Source organism: Mauremys mutica, chromosome 10 (genome assembly GCF_020497125.1).
Source record: "Mauremys mutica isolate MM-2020 ecotype Southern chromosome 10, ASM2049712v1, whole genome shotgun sequence".
Lineage (NCBI taxonomy): Eukaryota > Metazoa > Chordata > Testudines > Geoemydidae > Mauremys > Mauremys mutica.
This window is the reverse complement of record NC_059081.1, coordinates 16,729,151-16,751,461: the sequence shown is the minus strand read 5'-3', so window position 1 is coordinate 16,751,461 and position 22,311 is coordinate 16,729,151. Positions and strand designations below refer to the sequence as shown.

Genomic DNA, 22,311 nt, shown 5'->3' with positions numbered 1-22,311 from the left:
GGGCACCTGAAGTGCACGGCACTTGATAGACTGCTGGGCAGCCGCGCATCTTAGAGAAAACTTAGAACATAAGAACGGCCATACTGGGTCAAACCAAAGGTCCATCTAGCCCAGTATTCTTTCCTCTGACAGTGGCCAATGGCAGGTGCCCCAAACGGAATGAACACACAGGTTATCTTCAAGTGATCCATGCCCTGTCACCCAATCCCAGCTTCTGGAAAACAGAGGCTAGGGACACCATTCCTGCCCATCCTGGATAATACCCATTGATGGACCTATCTTCCATGAATCTATCTAGCTCCCTTTTGAACCCTGTTATAGTATTGGCCTTCACAACACCCTCTGGCAAGGAGTTCCAGAGGTTGACAGTGCGTTGCATGAAAAAATATTTTGTTTGTTTTAAACCCGCTACCTATCAATTTCATTTGGTGGCCCCTTGTTCTTGTATTATGAGAAGGAGTAAATAACACTTCCTTATTTACTTTCTCTATACCACTCATGATTTTATAGACCTCTATCATATCTCCCCTTAGTCGCCTCTTTTCCAAGCTGAAAAGTCCCAGTCTTATTAATCTCTCCTCATACGGAAGCCATTCTATACCCGTAATCATTTTTGTTGCCCTTTTCTGAACCTTTTCCAGTTCCAATAGACCTTTTTTGAGATGCAGTATTCAAGGTGTGGGCAAACCATAGATTTATATAGAGGCAATATGATATTTTCTGTCTTATTATCTATCCCTTTCTTCATGATTCCTACATTCTGTTTGCTTTTTTGACTGCCGCTGCACATTGAGTGGATTTTTCAGAGAACTTAAGTGAAAACTGTTGGTTGCTTACTCTAGCACTGCTTTATTTTGTATCGTATTTTGTAACATTTAAAAACTAGTAATGCTGACTATTAGCATGGAAGTTCAGAAAATATGAGCATAATAGAGAGAAGCCCACCCATACTAAGGTCTAACAAGTTCTTTGATTATAGGTTGAGCAGGTAGCAATACTTACAACTCTTCCCATTATAAAATCCTATTTTCAGTTGTTTATAGTTTTGCCAAATTTTAAGAGAATTTAGCTCAGAAGTTCTAGTACCTCCATACTTTGGAGCAGGGACTTGAAATATGGAAGGAAGGATGCACATTTTGCTGTTTGCATGTGGGCAAAAACAAATTTGGCCAAGTTATGAGCCATTAAAAAGTCACGTATTCACACAGTAAAATCTCTTGTTAGAGTTCGGCAGCTAAATGCTCTGAAGATTCTGTTTGTACTGAGCATGCTCCATTCCCTCACAGCTCTTGTATGTGACTGGACTGTAGATGTGCCATCTACACATTGTGACTGATCATGCTGTGTCACAATGTGACATAACCAAGGTAAAATCTGGACTGATGAACAGCTGTGTCCCCTCACGTCTCTAACCTGGGGTGCCTTTTACACTGCTTCATGATGAGAGCTAACATTCCTGGTCTGCTCTCACACAGCTTCCAGCATGTAGTATTATATTACTGTATTCATAGTTATATTGTATGAGTGCTGTAGCCAGCCACTCTTGAATTACACTACAGAGCAACACCAAAAAAAACTCCCAGTCCCACACTTTCCCCAGAAATGTGTGTCTTGTACTGCCCAGCCCTCTCTTGGACAATACAAGCTAATATAAAGTCTGTCATTTTATTAATAGAAAATGATATGCACTCGTCCTGTTATCCCAAATGGAGTTTCCTAAACACTTCAATGTCAACATACTGGTTTAGCTAAAACAATAGAACAAGTTTAATAACTACAAAGGGATAGATATTAAGTGACTAAGTAATGAGACATAAAAGTCAGAATTGGTTATAAGAAAAATAGAAGTAAAATGCATACTAGAGTGAATTCAAAGCAAGGTCTCTTTTACCATGGTTCAGCAGTCCTACTGGCTGAACTTCTTTCAGTCAGGATCCCTCATCCAGTTGAATGCTGCTTCCTTTGTTCTTCAGGTGTTCTGGATGACATAGGTAGAGAGAAAGGGAGGAATGATTTGGGGCATCTACCCTCCCCTGTTACAGTTCTTTCCCTTCTTTGAGAAGCATTTCTAGTTGAGGTTCAGGAGACAAAAAGTCTATGTGGATGGGAACCCCAAGCTATTTCTTTTCAAGATGTAGATTTTTTCGCCCATGTCCTTTTTCCTGCCAATGAATAACCACTTAAGCAGGTGATGGCCCATTTGTCCTGTTGACACTAGGCTGATGTGTCAGCTAGTCTTTCGTCTCTGAGGAACTGGTTCGGCCTCTCCCCAGAATTGGAATATGTCTTAGTAACACTGTACAATGGAATCTTATAACTTTACCTTACACAATGTTGCCACACATGTTTTATCAGGACAACATTGACCAGCAAGTTGAGTTTTCAAATGATATCTCACAAGCCATACTTGTACAAAGATTATTATACTAGTGTGTAAGGGGTGAATACAGGGGTACAGACTGTTACACCCAGAGATGTAAGGGCAGAGCAGAACTTTCCCAAGGGCCATTGTGGCACCAAGCAAATGAAGGGAAAGCCAGGAGACTGTCTCTGCTGTCATCTCAATGTTCCTGTTGCTGACACCCAGAGAGTGTGGCAGGGAAGGAGGAAGTAACCTGACTTGAATGCAGAGGGGGATGATAGAGCTGGGGGTGGGGGTGGGGAGGATCAGCCCATGGGAGGGGGGGGTTGATATAGGCAGAGAGGTTGCGGTATGGAGCTGATGGGGGGCAGAGGCAGGCAGTGGGGAGCTAATAGATGTAGGGCTGAGCCCAGATGGGCTGTGGGGGAACGGTAAGAGACAGTAAAAGAATGTTAAGTTTGCACAGTCAAGCACTCAAACGTAAGGAAATACCAGTGTTAATATTGTCTTTGCAACCTCAGTTTGATCTCTTTGTGCATATGTATTATAGTAGTATTTAATTACATGGACGCATACTGTTGTTTCTGCCGGACTCCTGCTTCATTCAAGTCATAGGATGAACAGTGCTTACGCAATGACTCAAGGCCATGTCATGAATGAAGCTGCTGAATGTAGGACCCCTGCCTCATTTGTTGCAGAAGTTGGAAGCTGCATGGTGAATGAGGCTGGACTGAAGGACAAGAAAGAATTGTATTGGTTAAATGACACTCTGGAGATGCAGTTATAGCAGTATAACTCCTACTGGTGAAGCAGTTATATCAATATAAAAGGAAACATGGAACCAGCAAAAGTTATACCAGTATAAACAGTTTTATAGTGGTGTAACTACATCTACATTAGGGCTTTTACTAGAATAGTTTTATCATTACAAATATCACACCCCTAACCAACATAACTATGCCAGTAAAACTTTTATGTAATTACTTACTTTCAAAAGGTACGTTGTCTCTGTCTTGTCAAGACATGCAGAAAAAGATGAAGGTAAACAGTTCACCAGGGTCAAAGGCATGGAGGTGGCTGTCTCCTTCTAGAGCAGTAGCTTAGAAAAAACCCCAAAGGACATAAGGGATCCAGGCACCATTACCTCCATCAACACAGTCTACAAACTTCTTCCTACATTCAAACCATCCCTTTCTGGATAGCTATAAATGGTGGAATCTATACACCTATGAGCACAAAATGTATGAAATCATAGATTAAAAACATGAAAAAAATTGCTGAGTTCATTTGAAGTACTTGGGCAGCTCTTAATGTACTATACAGGGTATGACAAATGAGTGTCTGTGTAAATCAATAAACCTTTCTATAAAGGGACTACTGGTTTAGTATGAATAACAAGGAAATGCACAGAGTAACCAGTGTTCTAGCATTCTGTCAGTGTTTTTAAAGTTCACTGTCATAACTCTGTTCCCCTTGACCTTTATCAATGATACCTTCAAAGAATTTTGAGTTGCTAACTTGACATATGACCTTTAAACCCTCATTTCCTTCCCCCTCAGTGCCAAATACGTCTGCTATCCTGCCCTCCATATCCCTTTGTTTCATATCTTGACTCTGCAATAATTGGTTCTTGAAAGAAAATCAGTCTTTTGGGGGAAAATTCAGTGGTTTTTTTTTCTTCCATCATATTTGTAAAAGTGTTGAAGACTTTCTCCAATCGGTATACTGTGTCACACTTTTCTTCTGCAGATCTCAAAGTATGTATCATGAACTAATTCATATGTTTCATAAGACCCTTGCTGGGGTGGGGGTGGGGGTGGGAAATATTTTTATCCCAGCTCTGATGTCCTGAAAATATTTATAGCTTTGCTGGAGATATAATCTGCCTTTTCCACCCTGAAAAGTGGATCAAACTAAGAAACGAATAAGTCTCTAGTAATGACTGTATTTTGGCGATGGTGTCCATGCCAGAAAACCCCTATTTTATACAAAGTAATCTTAAGTTTTCAGTTTCTAATTGATTTTCCATAAATTCAGTCTTATGGTTTAGAACAAAGTTGTCTCTAATTAAGGCAGCTGAACACTGCTTAGCATTATCCAGTTACTGATTTAAAATGTTATATTTCCCACTAACTGTTTGGAGAGTCTCTTCTACAGTAGAAACCTTTTATTCCAATTTGAAGATATGAAGCGCATAAGCCTCTATCTTGGCATCAGCAGGATCTTATAGTGCCTTAATAGCATGCGAAGCAGTATGTAATGACTCATCTAATGGCAAGCTTTCTGTTGCAACATGTCTTCAGCTGACTGAATGATACTATATGATGAGGGCTGAGACCCTAGCAGAGAAATGCTTACCCACAATCTGAGCTACTGAAACACTAGTGACAGACCATACATATCTCTGGTCCTTGGGACTGTTTACCACGCTTAGACTGCTTTGCCTTTTAGGTTGTTTTGTTTAGTTGTTATGTTCCGTGTGTGTAATGGGACATAAGAAAACACAGAAGAAAAAAGATGTGCACAGATCCATTAGAATAAAAGTACAACTGTATCTAAAACCAGGATGACTGCAGAAACCAGACAATTGATACTTAAGAAAGTGCCGTCATCAATTATCTTCCAGCTTTCTTCCTTTTGATTTATGGACTCATCTCCTAGGTTATGTCAGGTGTGGAACTTATATTTCTTTATTATGCCTCTGAGGGTTAGTAAACATGACTTAGTTTTCATTCTATAGAGGTCATCAGCTTGCTATAGCAACTTAGCTTGGTATACATACAGCTTGGAGTATACTGTCCTCCCACTTTCCACCCCCACAAAAAATGTGTAATAGAGGCACAATATACAGAGTTTCTCAGAGTACCTCTTTTGCTTAACAGCCACCTTTTCAAATAATTATAAGGAGTGATGCTGCTTAACTCCATGCGAATCCCACAAGCCTTTCCCAATCAGAAGATGTCTGGAATCTGAATTCTTGGGGGTAGAGGAAACAAGGTTCATTAGGATTCCCAGCACCATGAAGTAAAAAGTCTGGGTGATAAGAGTGGTGAAAGACTTCCACAATTCTCTATCATTCTGTTCTTCCAAAGAGAAAAAGCACATTGGTTTGAAAGAAAAATGTTTTTTTTTAAGACTACAAACTCTATTCCCAAGTTTATATATATGTAAATATTATGGAGGTGATTGTGGTTTACTGTAAGTGTTCTGTTGCAATATGGGGTGACATACTGTATAAAGTATAGGTCTGTCAACCTTACAGGGATTGGCACCAGGGTCCTAAATGAAGTCTGTGAAGTGTTCCCTTCCTTGCTCAGGCCTCATTACAAAAATACCAAATGGGCATGATTTTCTCAGCAATCAAGAAGCAAGCTAGCATAGGCTGGATTACATCCTTTCTGTACACATTCAAAGCCACTGGTGTGAAAAAGTTTGTATTATACAGATATTTCCACTGTGGCAGGCAAAGAGGAAAAACGCACTATTTATTATTAATGCTGTCACGCTCAGATTTCCTAATTTTGGCAGTGTATTCATCAAGGAATAGCTTGCTGAAGTCATATATTAGGCAATAAAACATAAGCAGTTTTAGATTCAGTTTCCATTTTATTACTACATCACAGCAGTCAAAATAAGACAGACTGATAGAAATGTAGGGCTCAGTTTTGATATTTTGTAGTTGTGTGTTTACTATATGACCATATATTGTTAGCAGATCTTCTAGGCATCTGGACATGGGAGCAATCTGTATCATATATTTTTTTCAAGCTTACTATTTTAGGGCAAGATTGTAAAATACCTATTCATGCTGGTGAGTACTGACTCAAAAATAAAACTATAATTGCAAATTCACATGAACAGATTCAACGCTGCTCAATGCATTCAAATATATCCTATCTATCCTCTCCCTGAAATCAAATGGGCCCAAAACCTTCAGAAGTATTTGTAGGGGAACAACCAAAGGTTCAGTTACAAGTCAGATCTTTTAGGTTGTTTGTATTTTCTCTGTGGTTAGCATCTGCCAACATTTTGAACATTTCCCTGAAGAAGTGGTGTGTCCACAGTAATGTCTGAATTGGATGTTTCCTCAGATGATGCTGATGGTTCAATGCAGCTGTTTTCTGGTATAATGTTATTGCTTCAAGTTGGGACACCAGTGTCAGAACAATTGATGGATCCTCAAGTTTTGCTTCTTTTCTCAGTCATGGAGTCACCCCCAAATCTTGTAGTGGGTCAATGTGGCAGTGCCAAAACACATTGGGTGCCACTTGTACTCTGTAGGACAAAGTACTCATTTGTGTGCTAACCATTGCTGCAATCCATGTACTGGTCTCTGATAATCATGCACCCACCCTGCTTGATCCATTTGTAGCTTACAAGGTGCACTCTCTCCATAGCTTAACTTATTTGACTATTTCTGACTTCTAGGCCTAGATCTTTAATAAGTCCAAGCATGACCTGAGATTTCAGTCCAGAAACAGAATTTCAGACGTTTGGTTCATCATGGCATGTTATGCATTTTGATATGCTAGTAAGAAGCATGCCAACTTCTGCTGTAATGACCCCTTCTCATCTTTTATGGATCACAGAGCTTGTATAGAAGTTTGTACAAGTCTTTCAACCAAGCCATTTGTGGCTCGGTGGCATGGTGCTGAGGTAACATGTCTAACACCATTTTTCTTCATGAATGACTGAAACTCTTCTGAACTTAACTGAAGGCTGTTGTCACCAGGGGCGGCTCTTCCTTTTTGGCCGCCCCAAGCAGTCATGCACGGGAGGCGCCCCGGAGCCGCGGGAGCAGCGGACCTCCCGCGGGCATGACTGCGGAGGGTCCGCTGGTCGCGCGGCTCGGCTGGACCTCCCACAGCTGCGGATGGTTTGCCTGCGGGAGGTCCAGCCGAGACGCGGGACCAGCGAACGCCCCCTCCGCAGTCATGCCCGCAGGAGGTCCGCTGCTCCCGCGGCTCCGGTGGACCTCCCGCAGGCATGACTGCGGCAGGTCCGCCGGCCCAGCCTGCCGCCCCCCCAGGAAAGGGCCGCCCCACGCACGTGCTTGCCGCGCTGGGGTCTGGAGCCGGCCCTGGTTGTCACTCACAACTTATTCCTGAGTCGAGTTCTTGCAAACAAAATTCAAAGATTTTTCTACCATCTGTGCAGCTGTGGTGGTTTTCATGCAAAAAATATGCGATCATTTGGAATGGGCATCCACCACTACTAGACATATTATTCCCCAAAATGGTCCTGCAAAATCAGTATGCAGACACTGCCACGATGTGGAGGGCCATTCTGAGGGGTATAGTGGTGCTGGTTTAGGCATTCTGGTACCTGTTGGCATCATAAATATTCCTTAGCAAGTGGCTCTATTTGTTAGTCAATGCCTGGTCACCATAGAAAACTTCTGGCAAATGCCTTCACTTTTACTCCTCCTAGGTGACTTACATGGATCTTTTCTAAGACTCTTATATGCAGTTTGCTAGGTATAATAACATGAATTCCTGGATGTATCATAAATTCAACTTTGTCAGTGTAAATGGGTGCCAAATTAGGGCTCTCAGTATATTTCCAGCCCTTCAGAGTGGCTTCAAAAACCTAAGCCGTGTGGGATCCCTCTTGGTTTCTTGCTTGAATAAACTACAAGTCACTGGGCACACTCAATGTGTAACAAGTTTACAAATTTGATAAATTTTGTTTTTGTTACTGGTTGCCCTTCAACTAGCATGGGCCGATGGGGGAGCCCGTCTGGGTTCGCGTGAGCATCTATTCTTTTGAATTCAATGCTATAGATATAACCTGCAAGAAGAGGGCCAAGCATTGCACACGTGCCGCAGCTGTCACGGGAACTCCCTTCTTCAAATGAAAGTTTGATACTAGGGCCTGGTGCTCTATGAAAAGTGTGAATTTCCTCCCATATAAGTATTGGTTGAATTTCTTTGCACCCAATACCAGACTTAAAGCCTCTTTGTCTATTTGTGCATAGTTACATTCTGGCACTGAGAGACTGGAGGCAAGTGCTATGGATCTCTCACTGCCATCTGGCCTGGTGTGCAATATAACCATCCCAATTCCATATAAAGAAGCATCACATGCTAACTTGACAGGCAGCGGTGGGTTAAAGTGCATTAGCGCACTGCCTGATATGACCAATTGTTTTGCTTCCAGGAAAGCTTTTTGACACTCACATGAATATACTGACTTTTGACCAGTCTGCAGCAAACAGTTCAGCAGATGCAATACAGTTGCTCAGTGTGGTGCAAATAGGCTATAGTAGTTAAAAAATCCTAGAAATGATCTAAGTTATGACACATTCTTTGGCAGCGGAGCTTCCAGCACTGCTTTAATCTTCTTCTGAGATTTATGTGGGCCTTGTGTATCAGTAACGTGCACACAATAAGCTACGGAGTCCTTGAATAGTTCACATTTTATGCAATTGGCTTGTAACCCAAGTTCTTTTAGACACTTTAATATCCTCCTCAGGGATTCCAGATCTTCCTCGTCGCTTCTACTGGTCACAGTCATGTCATCCAGATACCACTGTGTTCTCGGAATACCTCGCAAAACTTGGTCCATTGCCATTTAGCAGTAGCTGAAGTAATACTACACACTAGCCTGCTGGTAGAGAGCCTTTTGTGTGTTGTTTGTGAGGTTTGCCTTAGACTCTTCCTGAACTTCCATGTGTAGGTATTTTCAGTACAGGGTTTATAGTGACCTTAAAATATCCACAAAAACTAACTGCATCACATATTTTTTACAACTGGAATGATAGGAGTTCCCCACTTGCTCCAGACCACTTTTGAAAGTATGTCCTCTCTTTCCAGACGTTCCAATTCAGCATCTACCTTTGAGCGAATATGTTTTAGAGTTCCTGTGTCCTCCTTGATTATTCCCAATGCCCGACATAGTATCCCTTCCAGCTGCTGTTCACCTGTTTTAGTGGGGTATACTGAAAGTGACTTTATAGATCTTTATAGATTTCCAATCCAGAAGAACATATTCATAAATGATCTGAAAAAAGGGGTAAACAGTGAGGTGGCAAAATTTGCAGATGATACAAAACTACTCAAGATAGGTAGGTCCCAGAAGACTGTGAAGAGCTACAAAAGGATCTCTCAAAACTGGGTGACTGGGCAACAAAATGGCAGATGAAATTTAATGTTGATAAATGCAAAGTAATGCACACTGGAAAACATAATCCTAACTATACATATACAATGATGGGGTCTAAATTAGCTGTTCCCACTCAAGAAAGAGATCTTGGTGTCATTGTGGATAATTCTCTGAAATCATCCACTCAATGTGCAGCAGCAGTCAAAAAAGCGAACAGAATGATGGAAATCATCAAGAAATGGATAGATAATAAGACAGAGAAAACATCATATTGCCTCTGTATAAATCCATGGTACGGCCATACCTTGAATACTGCGTGCAGATGTGGTCATCCCATCTCAAAAAAGATATATTGGAATTGGAAAAGTTTCAGAAAAGGGCAACAAAAATTATTAGGGGGTATAGAACAGCTTCCATATGAAGAGAGATTAATAAGACTGGGACTTATCAGCTTGGAAAAGAGGCGACTAAGGGGGGATATGATAGAAGTCTATAAAATCATGTGTGGTATAGAGAAAGTAAATAAGGAAGCGTTATTTACTCCTTCTCATAAAACAAGAACAAGGGGCCACAAAATGAAATTAATAGGTAGCAGGTTTAAAACAAACATAAGAAAGTATTTTCTCAAGCAACGCACTGCCAACCTCTGGAACTCCTTGCCAGAGAGTGTTATGAAGGCCAATACTATAACAGAGTTCAAAAGGGAGCTAGATAGATTCATGGAAGATAGGTCCATCAATGGGTATTATTCAAGATGGGCAGGAATGGCGTCCCTAGCCTCTGTTTGCCAGAAGCTGGGGCTGGGTGACAGGGCATGGATCACTTGATGATAACCTGCGTTCATTCCCTTTGGGGCACCTGCCATTGGCCACTGTCAAAGGACAGGATACTGGGCTAGGTGGACCTTTGGTCTGACCCAGTATGGCTGTTCTTATGTTCTTAACCTTCATGGCCCCACAGGGTTTGGCCCTCCTTCCCAATAATATGGGAGTCTAATAAACATTGCTTATTGTACTCTACATTCACTTGCTTTACTCCAGTTGGTACTATCTTTTCTCCCATATATGTTTTAGTAACATCAGTGTTTCCCTCAGTTAGTTATTTTTAAAGTTTTCATATATTCAGTACATGGGACTATGGAGCCAATGTCCAATTCCATTTCAAGCATTTTTCCCACCACCCAGGGTGTCAACCCGATTGCTGACTTGTGATTTTTGCTCACACTATATCCACAACTGGCTACTCCACTCTGTCAGTCTGTATCACCACTTCTTCTGTCTACAGAGTGTACTTTGACATTCCTTTTTCTATATTCCAATTTGGTCTCTTCCTTATTTCTTACAGCGTGACAAGTGTTTGGATATGACCTTTTTTATTACAGTTTCTGCAATGTGCATCGTTAAATCAGCAATCACAATGAGCATGGAACACTTTTCCAAACTGATAAGTGTCTTTTTCCTGAGTGGACTGGCACTTTCCTTGGGTTTCAGATAGTTTGTGTGTTCCTAATTCTGTTTTAGCTCCGGTATGCATGTATGATGTCCTCTTGGATATTTGAGCATCCAGCTCCCAAACCCTTACTGCTGCTTTTGTTATTCTGACTTCTGCTTCCACCTTTGCGTCTGCTTTGAATTTACAACTGCACCTTTTACCTTTTGCTGCATCGTGTTCCACCATTTTGCTGGGACACTTAGAAACTTCCTTGTAACCAAATGTTGAATCTATGGGTGTGCTGTATGGTGCAGTTATGATGCAGAGAAATTCATAACATTTGCTGATGTCTCTGGAGTGTGTTGCTGACTTTATAAAGCTGTTTGCTTAGAAATGTAAGTAATCTCCATATGTTGCTTTCTCTTCTCACCCTTTGGCTTTTCTCTGTGCTGCTTAAAAACTGGCTATTATGGGCATTTCCCTTTCTCCTCCCAACACATTATTTTTAGGTTAATCTTGAATTTGAAATAAAGGTCGGTGAATTTATTAATTGCAGTTTTGCTCAAGTTTCTTTATTCTTTTTTTTCCTCTATAAAGAGATAACTGTTGCTCTTGCTAGGCAAAATCTTCCCTTAAGATGTGTTTGATTACATCAATAAACTTTTTGGTCCGGAATTGCAAACATTAGCCATACATGTGACCATTGTCTCTTAACCACAATTATTTTTGGAACCTCATTTATTAAGCTTTTATGGATTGTCAGTTTAGTAAAAGGGAGGTGAGTAATGTAAACGTTTTAATGGTTGTAATGCTCTGAATGTATTGGTTGTGATATTATGGTTGCGTGATGTGAAGGGTATGAGTGGGGACCAGGGACAACATATAGATTCCCAAGGCCAGCTTTAATTTGCACATTTTTATATTTTGTTTTATTTTTCAGTCTTTGAGAGGAATATAGTTGAACCTTGCTCTTATTTGAAACTCATGTATATGTTTCTGTTATATTTTGGGGAATTTCTGCGACACAGGAGCTTCCCAAGGCAAAGGCAAAATTATATAGAAGAATATGGTGATTTAATGCAATTTAAATTTTAATACCCGCTTGTGCTATTTTTTTTCATGTGCATTACGCAAAAATCTCAGAAGAGTGGATAATTAAGAACAGATTAAAGCCATTAGTATATAGGAAACTTTTAATTTTTAAACTGACATTTGTTAGAATGAAATTTACTGTTTGACTTTAAGATTTTATTTAGATGTTGTAAAATATAATTCCTTTTCACTCTTGAAATGATGGACTTTGGCATGTGTTTTTAATGTGGTGGATTAAGAAAATTACTTTTTATGATTAGAGATGTAATTTACCCATCAATTATTATGTGGCCACTATATCCACAGTTACTCAATTTCAGTGCCCTGGAATGGCTTATTGTGGCTTTTAGCTTGGGTTAGATTCCGTTTCCACCAAATACTTTCTCCATGCAGGTTGGGTGTCAGTTTCAATGTACAGTACCAGAAACAAAAATTGACGTGCAAACTATCATTTGCAGTGTTTTACTAAAGACTATCTTTGCATCTGACAAGACTAGGTTACAGATGTACTTAAAATGTCAGTGCTTGTATTTCTCTAAATTGTAATGTATTTTTTGGATAACTTCATAAAACTGATGACATTTCAGTTTTATTTATAACAGTAACTTAAAGTAAATATGTTTTGTGTATTTTTAAGAGATTATTTTGGATCCTGAGGAGGAATGTGCAGTAAATTCATTGAATAAGTTGTCATGTAGCACAAAATATCCAGTGATTCATTTGCATTATATTTTTGCTTCTTACTGCAGGCAGAGAATTCAGCATTGGCTCTGGAAAATGAAAATCAAAGAGAACAGTATGAAAGGTGCCTCGATGAGGTAATGTAGATTTAAGAAAGATTTTATGACTGAGTTACTCTGACTGTAATGAACAACAAGCAGGCAGTTTCCCCAAGCCTGCCTTTCCAGTAGGTTTCCAGCCCTAGAGGCTCTGTTGTTTTGCTTTCAGGGCCACCCTTGTGACTGTGTCTCTCACTGTCTGCTAACTGTCTCTCCTCTAAAACACACACACACACACACACACACACACACAAAATCAGGGAGCCCTCAGCTCACATGCCTAGTTTAGCATCTACTCAGGCCTCCCCATGCAGCCCACTGCCTTGAGTGATGGCTTCTGTTGTTTTCAGCTATTTCATTACATAAAGGGACTTAACTGTTCCTTCCATTTAGCCTGAAAGAAGGGTGCTTAGCACTAGGCCCAGCTTAACCTATGTGCACTCTGTGACCTTGCACAGGGCCCCCCTCTCAGGGGGGTGGGAGGGAAAGGGGAGAAGGGCTGGTGACCACTGGGGGTGGAGGGAAACCATGGGTAACTGGCCTGTCAGAGCGTTTTATTTTGCCCACTACATTAATCCTCATGCTGAAAGGGAGGGTTCCCTCCCCAAATTCCTGATCTCACTGCAGTGCTGTGATCTGCTGCCGCTGTGAGAGTGCTCTGTTGCTCCTGTAGTGGATGGCACTGGCTAGCTGCAATTTTACTTGGAAGCAAAGCATGCTCAGGCCATTGCGGCTGCCTAACTCGTGTAAGAGCTGGTGTTACTGGTTGTTGCCCTATGGAAGGATATGTAGCCTCTTTAAAACAAACACAAACCAACAAATAAAATATGGCCCACCAAAAGGTTTTAATGGATTTTGTGGTTGTCTGGACTCACCATCATATGCTCTGTCTAGTTTGGCTTTAACCAGATCTGTGATTGTCTGTCTATAACTCAGATAGACAGAAGCCTTTACACTTTGCATCATAGCAACACATAGCAATCTGTGCATTTAAAAAAGAAAACCACTACCCTACACACACAATTCTCCCCTTGGAGAAAGGACGAGAGAGAGAGAACAAATCACATATGACAGATACTAGTCACATCCCTTAATGCACTGATGGAAGGTCCTCAGATATTATGGTGATGTAAGAACCTAATTAGAATAGAATATAAGAATTTAATAAGTTTCATATGAAATTGTGAAGCTTTGTTTTTTATTATCTTCTTGTCTTGGATATGATGTGGCTACAGAAGACATTTCAGCACTGGGTTAAGTGAGACAGTTACCCATCAATAAGAAAATAAAAGGGGTCCACATATTTAGACTGTAAGCGTTTTGGGGCAGGAGCCCTCTTTTTGGTGTGTATTTGTACAGTGCCTAGCACATAGGGGTCCTAGTCCATGATTGTGGCTCCTACATGCTACTGCAATACAAATAATAGTAATTTTAAAACTGTGCTCCAGATTTTATTTTCTCAGTGCTTAAGTCAGGTAATTCAGGTCTCCCGCTGGCATATCTGTCCCTTCCCACTCTGAACGCTCTCTTGGAGGCAGTGTTTCTTGTCTGTAAGTGACAAGGGCTGCTGCTCCAATACATCTGTTAGTCTATAAGGTGCCACAGGACTCTTTGTTGCTTTATACATTTTCTTGTGTCTTGCCTCTCGTCTTTTCTGTGTTCCCTTCTTTTTTTCTTATGCCTCTGTTATTTCTAATCTCCTCTATTCTTCTTCGCCTCATCTGTTAGCCATTCTATTTCTCATCTCTTTCCCCACCTCCAATCCTTTGACCTCTCTCTTCCTAGTGATATTGTAACCTGCCTTATCTCAGCCAAGATAGGCCTGGACCTATGTGAGCAATGATGCACATAAATTGGTTTCAGCAGCCATGACAACCTCACCACAAACCCGGAGACAAGCCCTGTGAGTTCCTACTATGACAGCCACATGGGCATCTAACACTGAGTAGGCTCACGCAGGAATGGCACTCACAGGAAGGGTTCACAAAATAAACAGGGACCTTTTCTTCTTCTCTGCTGAGATAATCTCAGTGAATTCAGTGAAGAAACAATAAACAGAATTAATGATCTGACATAAACACAGTTAAGAAATAATCCTTTCATGCCCATGGGACCCTGTGGCTCCAATTGCCTTGGATCCCATGGACCCCTCTGGAGCAAGCAAACCCTGATACAAAGTTATTCCTAACCAGGGATTTTCAGCAGAGCTGGTCAAAAAATAAAAACATTTTTAAAAATTATGAAAAATTGTCCATTTTTTGGTTGGAAAACCTCTGGTTTTTATGGCTCTAGGCCCAAGGCACAAGCTCCACTTCTCACAGGCAAGAGCTCCTTCCATGGTCATTTTCTTGTTTGGGCCAGATTCTAGGAGCTTCCTCTGCAATCCTCAGGAGCAGAGATCAGCTGCCTCATTCTCTTTCCTTCCAGGATGTCTGACATGTTCACTTCTGCCACCAAAATGACCTGGTTGGCTGAGGGGAAGGGACTCAGTTGTCCCTCAAAACAGCAGGCTCTGATCAGTCCCAGAGTTGCAGTAGATCAGCCCTCTGAAAGAGAGTTTCAGGGTCCATTACAATAATTATTTTTAATTTCCTACAAAAAACGTGGGCGTCCCATCCTTGTCAGACTGCAGAGGAAACCATACATGGCCACAGCATCAGCTAGAGATGATCATGTCATGTCATGGTCATGTCATGTTCTGATCTCTGTCGGTTAAGGGGAATGCTATGAACCAAGGGTGTATTTCATCCTCTTCATGTCTTGCACACTCAAAAGCTGGATTCAGGGCAGTTCATAAATCCTGGGGCCCTGTGCTCCTGTGACATCACCCTGCCCCTAGTTGGGGTAGTGATGGTTGTAGGGCTGGACTGGTCAAGGGAATCTGCCACTGTCCTGTGGGCCCTTCTTCCCAAACCACTGCTCCATGTCCAGGTAGGCCAGGGTCTTTCCCAAGCAGAGGGTAAACCTGCCACCTGTCAGTGGACTCTGTGGTTGGCCATATCTGCCACCTCAGCAAAAAAAATTGTGGTGGGTGGGGCTCCGACCTGGGGAAGAAGTTCCAGCATCATTCCAGCCTAGCCATTATGGGGTGGCAACAACAAAGCTTCCCCACTATGCACACAGAATCCTCTGCAGAAGTGTTAGTGGTCCTGCCTCCACCCCCCATGCAAGAACTAAAGAGGTGAAGGTATCAAAGTTCCCTCTATTTCCTTTCTTTGAGGAGCAAATAGCTGCTTGAGCTCACGTTTAACACCTATGAGTGCAGCCTCTCTCACTCCCATTTCCTCCTCCTCTCTTTGTCTCCTTCTTCATTCCATCATTCTTTGTACTTCTTTCTTCCTCATTCATGCCATGCCAATCGGTCACTATTCAAGGGTGAATGCTGTATCTCTGACTTAAAATTTCACGTTCTCCAATCATTTTCACCAGGAAAACTCAATCAAACTCAAATATTCATAGACAGAAAACACATGAACATGACTGAAGCAAAATTCTTTATGAACTGTATTAATATATTCACAGATTTTTAAAATTAATTGCCCATCTCTATTATTTTATCTGAAGTTGACATATGAACATTTCTGGAATAATATTTGGAAGTAAATAGCACTGAACTGTCCAATACTACACAAACCAGAAAAAGAGCTCATTTAAAATTAAAAAATATACTGTAAACCTATCTCTCTGTCTCTGTAAAACATAATGCAAGAAACAGGATTATCTTTCGGTACTTTATGGGTTTGAGGTTACATGCTTAATCCTAGTTTCCTATTCAGGAATTTGACTGTCAGTTTATTGGCAAGAAGTAGTATAATGTTTATTCACGTTATTGTACCAGTAAGATTTCTGTCAAGCTTGACTGTACTGATATAGAGGAAAACGTACAAATGACTGCTTCAGTGGTAGATGAAATCTTAAAATGATTTGATCTTAATATTACTATAATACATTTCCAGTTAGCACCCCCAACATATAAAGGCTTCTTCAATATGCATTTTACTTTAAAAAAAATAAAGAAAAATATCTCTCAGAGCGTCTGTTTAATTAGAAAATCCTAAATGTTACACAAAGCCATAAATATAAGATACAGTTCTGTAAAAAAAAATAAAAATACTTCACATGCAGAAACCAAGATGTGCTAAGAGTAGCCAGGCCAAATTTGAGTGAGAGCTGTTGCAGCCTGGTGCAGGAGTCCAGCACCATTCAGGTTTGGCATCCCCACCCCCATTAAGAGTGTGCGGAGTGACTCAGATTCCAGTGCTGCTGCTGGCATCATTGTGCTTGGCCTGAGGTGACCCACCAGGCTGAGAACCTGGAGTTAGGAGCAGAATCAGGGAAAATTCTCCCACCAGTAACATGCGTGGAAGTCAGGGAGAGGCAGGACCAGGAGTGGCCTTCCAGCTGCATGCGGGGAAGAGCCTCCCTCGCCCCACAGGGAAGGCAGTGACTTCATAGACCTGGGCCCTCTCTGCCTTCCCCATCCCCTCCCTAATCCCCCAGGCAGCACAAGGAGGGCAGCGACCCCAAAGGCCTGGCCCTCTCTGACCTCCTTCAGTCAGGGGTGGCTCCAGGCACCAGCACGCCAAGTGCATGCCGGGGGCGGCAAGCCACGGGGGGGCGCTCTGCCGGTCACCGCGAGGGCAGCAGGCAGGTTGCCTTCGGCAGCATGCCTGCAGAGGGTCCGCTGGTCCCGCGGCTTCGGCGGACCTCCCGCAGGCATGCTGCCGAATCCGCGGGACGGGGGACCTCCCGCAGGCAACTCGCCAAAGGCAGCCTGCCTGCCGTGCTTGGGGCGGCAAAATACCTAGAGCCGCCCCTGCCTCCAGTCCTTCTCCTCTTCTTAAACGCTTGTCTCCATGATAATTTTTTAGAAGGGTGGTGAGGGGCCTCACCTTCAGATTTTTCTCTGGGCCCCAAAAAACATCTATGTGATCCTTGTCCTCTAGCCTGCAAGCAAACCAGGAAACCACTTACAATGTAAAGTGTTCAGCTTGCAATATTAACACAGTTTCAGTATACCACAGACAATGCCTACCTCACAGGTGTGTTGTGTGGCTTAATGTCAGAAAGTCTTTTGGCATGGTATAGGTGTAAAGTAGTCTTAGTTAGCAATTACTTCACTTTCCCACAAACAGGAACATGAATGTTAACCATAGGAATGAATTCCCCATAATGATGACCACCTTTGGGGGGTTTTGGATTTGACTCCATTTGGTGACTCCCTTCTGTGTGAAGCCTAAATGAACCACAGTTACTTCAGAATACTATCCTACAGGCTTTCTGCTCAGCCTGAATTCTCAGTTTTCTCTGGACATGCCAGTCAGGGGTCTGGATTTGAAAATCTCGGGACAGTAGACATAATATTCAGACTTGGGTGCCTAAAACTTCTGGTGTCAATGGGAACTGTGGTTATTAGCATCTGTGAAAATCAAGCAGCATTCATTTAGGGCTTGTCTATGCTGAGATATCCAGGGAAATTAATCCAAATTATCTAAACGTGTGAATTTGAAGTGGATTAGTTAAACTACATTAAATCCCTATATGGATGATGATGATGGTCAAAGTTAAAGTGACCTTAATTTGATATAGTTTAAATCACTTTGAATGAAACTAAACTGAATTAAGGCCACTTTGATTCTGAATGAAGATGTTCACACAGGCTTTTCATGTAATTTAACTAAACCACTTCAAATTCACACCTTTAGATAATTCAGATTAATTTTTCTGGATGTCCCTGTGTAGACAAACCCTTAGGTACCTATGTTCATGCACGCAAGTTAGAAAAAATTGTCGAATGTGCATCAGCAAGTTCTTTTTCCCCCCCCTCAATCGGCAGATTATTCCATTTACACTTCTTTGTATAGTCTATGAAGCTGTAAGAATAATTTTATAGGTAATGCTGTTGCAAGTGCTTTGTACACATTGCAAAGAACCCTTTAGTCCTTCTTGGTAAAGTAACACTATGTCAGGAAGTAAAGAAATAATGTATTAGATGTGATTTGTTCAATTTTCAGGTAGAGCAAACAGACGTTAAAAGTACATGCCAGAAGGAACACTGTCAGATGTAGATTCTAAAAGCCTGTAGGGCTACACATGGATTTAAAAAATATAACATATTTATTCCTGTGGGTTATTACAGTTCCAGTATTCGTCTGTCTTCTGTTAAATCATGTATTGAGCTATTTTATGTGACCATTGTTCCACAGGCTGCCTTAAATTAGGGACCAGTTTGGGGGAAAAATAGATACTAGGCAATTTTATGAGAATATGAATCAAATCAAAGTTCTGGGTTTTAGAGAATTGAATTATTTACTGAAATGAATTAGCTTCAGTTCTTTGCTCATGACTCAGTTCACTTGAATGGTCTATTTTTTTTTTAAATTCACTAACAGTAAAGGCAGCAAGGCAGATTTGTACTTCCAAATGACAGCCTCATGTATTGTTTAACTTTTAGAAAGCTAAAATGGACTAGAACTCATAACTAGATTCTGTGCACAGAGATTTAAGCCTAAGATTATGTTACTTATACAGAGCGGAATCAGGACAAACACATTGAAAATGTGACAGTTCATGTATAGTTTCAAAAATGACATTTGATTATGGGTATACATTTTTTAATGAAACATTTATCAAAAACATTCAAAAGTATCACCAGCAGAAAATACTTATTTTTCCCCCATGTCAAAAATGTAAATAATGAGAGGACACTTGTATAAAATAAATTTTAAAATTCCCTCCTGCATATATAGTTCCACTAATCAATGGTGTGTGATGTGATTCAAGGCAATTACACATTATGGTGTGAATGCTTCCAACCATATTTTGATGACTGTAGGTATTTTAATTTTCTGTGGCACTTTATTGTTGTCTGCCTGTCATGATAAATGTACCATTTACCAATGCTGAATCAAGAAACAATTAAGCTTCATCAAAACATTCAGGATCACGTCCTCAGCAGGTGCAAATCAGTGCAGCGGTATTGAAGTCAGTTCAACTATAGTGATTTGCATCAGCGAGAGACCTGACCCTTACATTGTATTCTGTTTGACTATATTAGACTAGAATACCAAAACAAAGATTTGTAATGTCATACTAAAGTTATTAGGGTGTATATGTTTGATATGAAATGGGGAACTGTTGGAACCTAGATTTTATATACGCTCGCAATGTCACTTTAGGGAGTGGGTTCAGGAGGTTACTCCGGGGGGAAATGGCTTACAGTGGGATCCCTCAGAAAAGGGTCTCCTCCACCAAAAAAATCAATATAATACACTGCTAAGTTATGTTATTTTATTATTTATTTCTTACAGGTAGCCAACCAAGTTGTGCAAGCGCTACTTACTCAAAAGGTAGATTGTTTCTCTGATTTTTGGCATGTTTTTAAAGGCTGTAAATACATTTTCTAATTCAGTGGTTTGCATGTCTTTATGCGGGATACATTTTTCAAATGCTGTGCACACATATCAGTAACGCAACCGCAAAATGTCAAAATATGACAAGTGTTCTACCAATAACAAAAATGAATAATAATTCTGGGACTGGGAACCTCGGAGGATTGGTAATGGAATATATAGCCTCATCCCATTTGATACTTAGAGTAGGCCTGGCTAAAGTCAATAATGCCTGACAGTCCATCCCATCTCTTGTCTTTTCTGTGTCCTATCCAAAATGAGTTGGTTCTATGTCCCAATCCGGTTCCTGTTGGACATCAGAAAAAGACCATCACACTTGGCACTCTTGTTGGCTCTCAGCAGAATATAAGGGTTATAGGTGAAAGCCTGTGCCTCCCTGAGTGGCAATGGAAGGCTCCCATATACACAGCGGAGGAATGGATATTCTAAGGCTGAGTAGTGAAGAAGATGTACAGGAGATGCTTCAGCCCCATGCTATGGAAACTGTGCTCTTTAGCAGCTCTCTGCATATGACAGCTGTGTAGAGAGGGATTTGTAGGTAGGCCATGCAGGAATATCCTGGAGTGTAGCCACCATGTTCACAAACCGTGATGATCCATGGAGGGAGCATATAGAGGGGGTAATTAATGTTTGCTAAAGCCCTACACTCAGGAACTGTGACTACAAAATGGCTCCATAGATGCCACTGTCAGTTCCATTCCTCACCTCCATGTCTTCAGAACAATATCTTTGTCTCTGTACCCACAATTCCATCCTGCATAGGTTTGGAAATGATACTGCACACTCAAGCCTAGTGGTGGTCCACGCAGGTCAGATATGAGGCAAGGCAGTGTGGGGAAGATTGCACTTTTGCTGTTCTTGCTATTTCTATTCTACATATAAGTGGAAGACTGATCCTTGAGTATATAAAGCAAAATCACATCTTATAATGGTGACATATTTGCTAGCGTTTCAGTCTCCATATTTTAGTCTATAATTTGGGAAATATTGTGATTGTTTTCCAAAAGCAGAGAGAAGGTTTCTGAATTCTTTTACATTGTGAGTCAGATTTTTTGATGACAATATAATTTCCCAATAATGGACCCACCCAAACGCGTAGGAACCATGGAGTTTGTACAGATATAATAAAAATGAATTTAAATACATTTAATAAAGTAATTTGCTGAGTATTGATGGGATTTAACAGCTGCTTACCTACTGCTGAGTAATACCAACTAATTTAACGTCCATGGAATCAAGAGGGGACTCTTCTAAATGCTAATGAATGTTAACTGTTACAGTACTCATACCTCTGTTCATATTGAGATCATTTATAAGAAAGGAGAGGAAGACAATAGTGTAAGAAATTGGACTCTTCAAGTCAGTCACAAAAGGTAGTAGCTATACAAATCCAGGTAATAACTAGTAAACAGATAAATCTACCATAGTGCAGCTAAGCAGTAAGACACATCAAGTCATGCCACAGTGAGATAACACACCTCTGGGGCATAGTGAGGCATGAAGACAAGCTGAGAGCTTTCAAAGATTCAAGAAGAGTAATATTGCACAGTAACATATACTGGGTATGTTTTATTGTGAATTTGAAATTGCTCCACAAGGGCTAATTTTTGTTTAAATTAAGTACATACTGTAATGTAAGGGATAAAGTACTGTACATCCCTCAGTATATGAGAAGACTGATTCCACTGAGGGATTCTGATGAGAGAAACTGAGAGAGCAAAGCTTGAGTGATTTATCAATGTCACTGAAACCTTGAGATGGAATTACAGTCTTAAATGTGCACTTTTGGAGTATATCATTTGTTATAATACATATGGAATTCCTCTGATATGGCCTGCTTTTTACCAGGTGCATGCAGAAAATGTGTGAAATTGGGAATTTTCCTGAATTAGCCCCAGAGCAAAATTTCATCTTTTATGCAGAAAATTTGTTTGCATTTTTCTCCCCACTTATAAATAGCAGGTTTTACCTCTGGGAAATCTGAGAAGTCAGATAATCAGCAAATGATTTTGAGACAAACCCACAAAATATGTTTGCTGGTGGGTGGGTTGCACAGCCCCATTGATTTCTGTGCAGATCATCAACCATCATTCTTCAGGTATCCACGGATGGCTTAACTCTACATGGCAGA

The 22,311-nt window shown here is 40.9% G+C and overlaps 1 protein-coding gene and 1 long non-coding RNA gene across 2 annotated transcripts in view; one reads left to right on the top strand and one right to left on the bottom strand.

Annotated features, from left to right (window-relative positions):
* LOC123378877 overlaps positions 1 to 3,644 on the bottom strand; it is a 37,360-nt gene extending 33,716 nt beyond the window's left edge. The window contains exons 1-2 of the long non-coding RNA XR_006582774.1: positions 3,351 to 3,644; positions 1,892 to 1,978 (exon numbers count right to left, since the gene is read on the bottom strand). This is a non-coding gene — a long non-coding RNA (uncharacterized LOC123378877). The remainder of the gene's footprint in view (positions 1 to 1,891; positions 1,979 to 3,350) is intronic.
* NCKAP5 (NCK associated protein 5) overlaps positions 1 to 22,311 on the top strand; it is a 338,664-nt gene that overhangs the window by 203,216 nt on the left and 113,137 nt on the right. The window contains exons 6-7 of the mRNA XM_045033131.1: positions 12,739 to 12,807; positions 20,079 to 20,117. Coding sequence (XP_044889066.1) covers positions 12,739 to 12,807; positions 20,079 to 20,117 — 108 coding nt within the window. The remainder of the gene's footprint in view (positions 1 to 12,738; positions 12,808 to 20,078; positions 20,118 to 22,311) is intronic.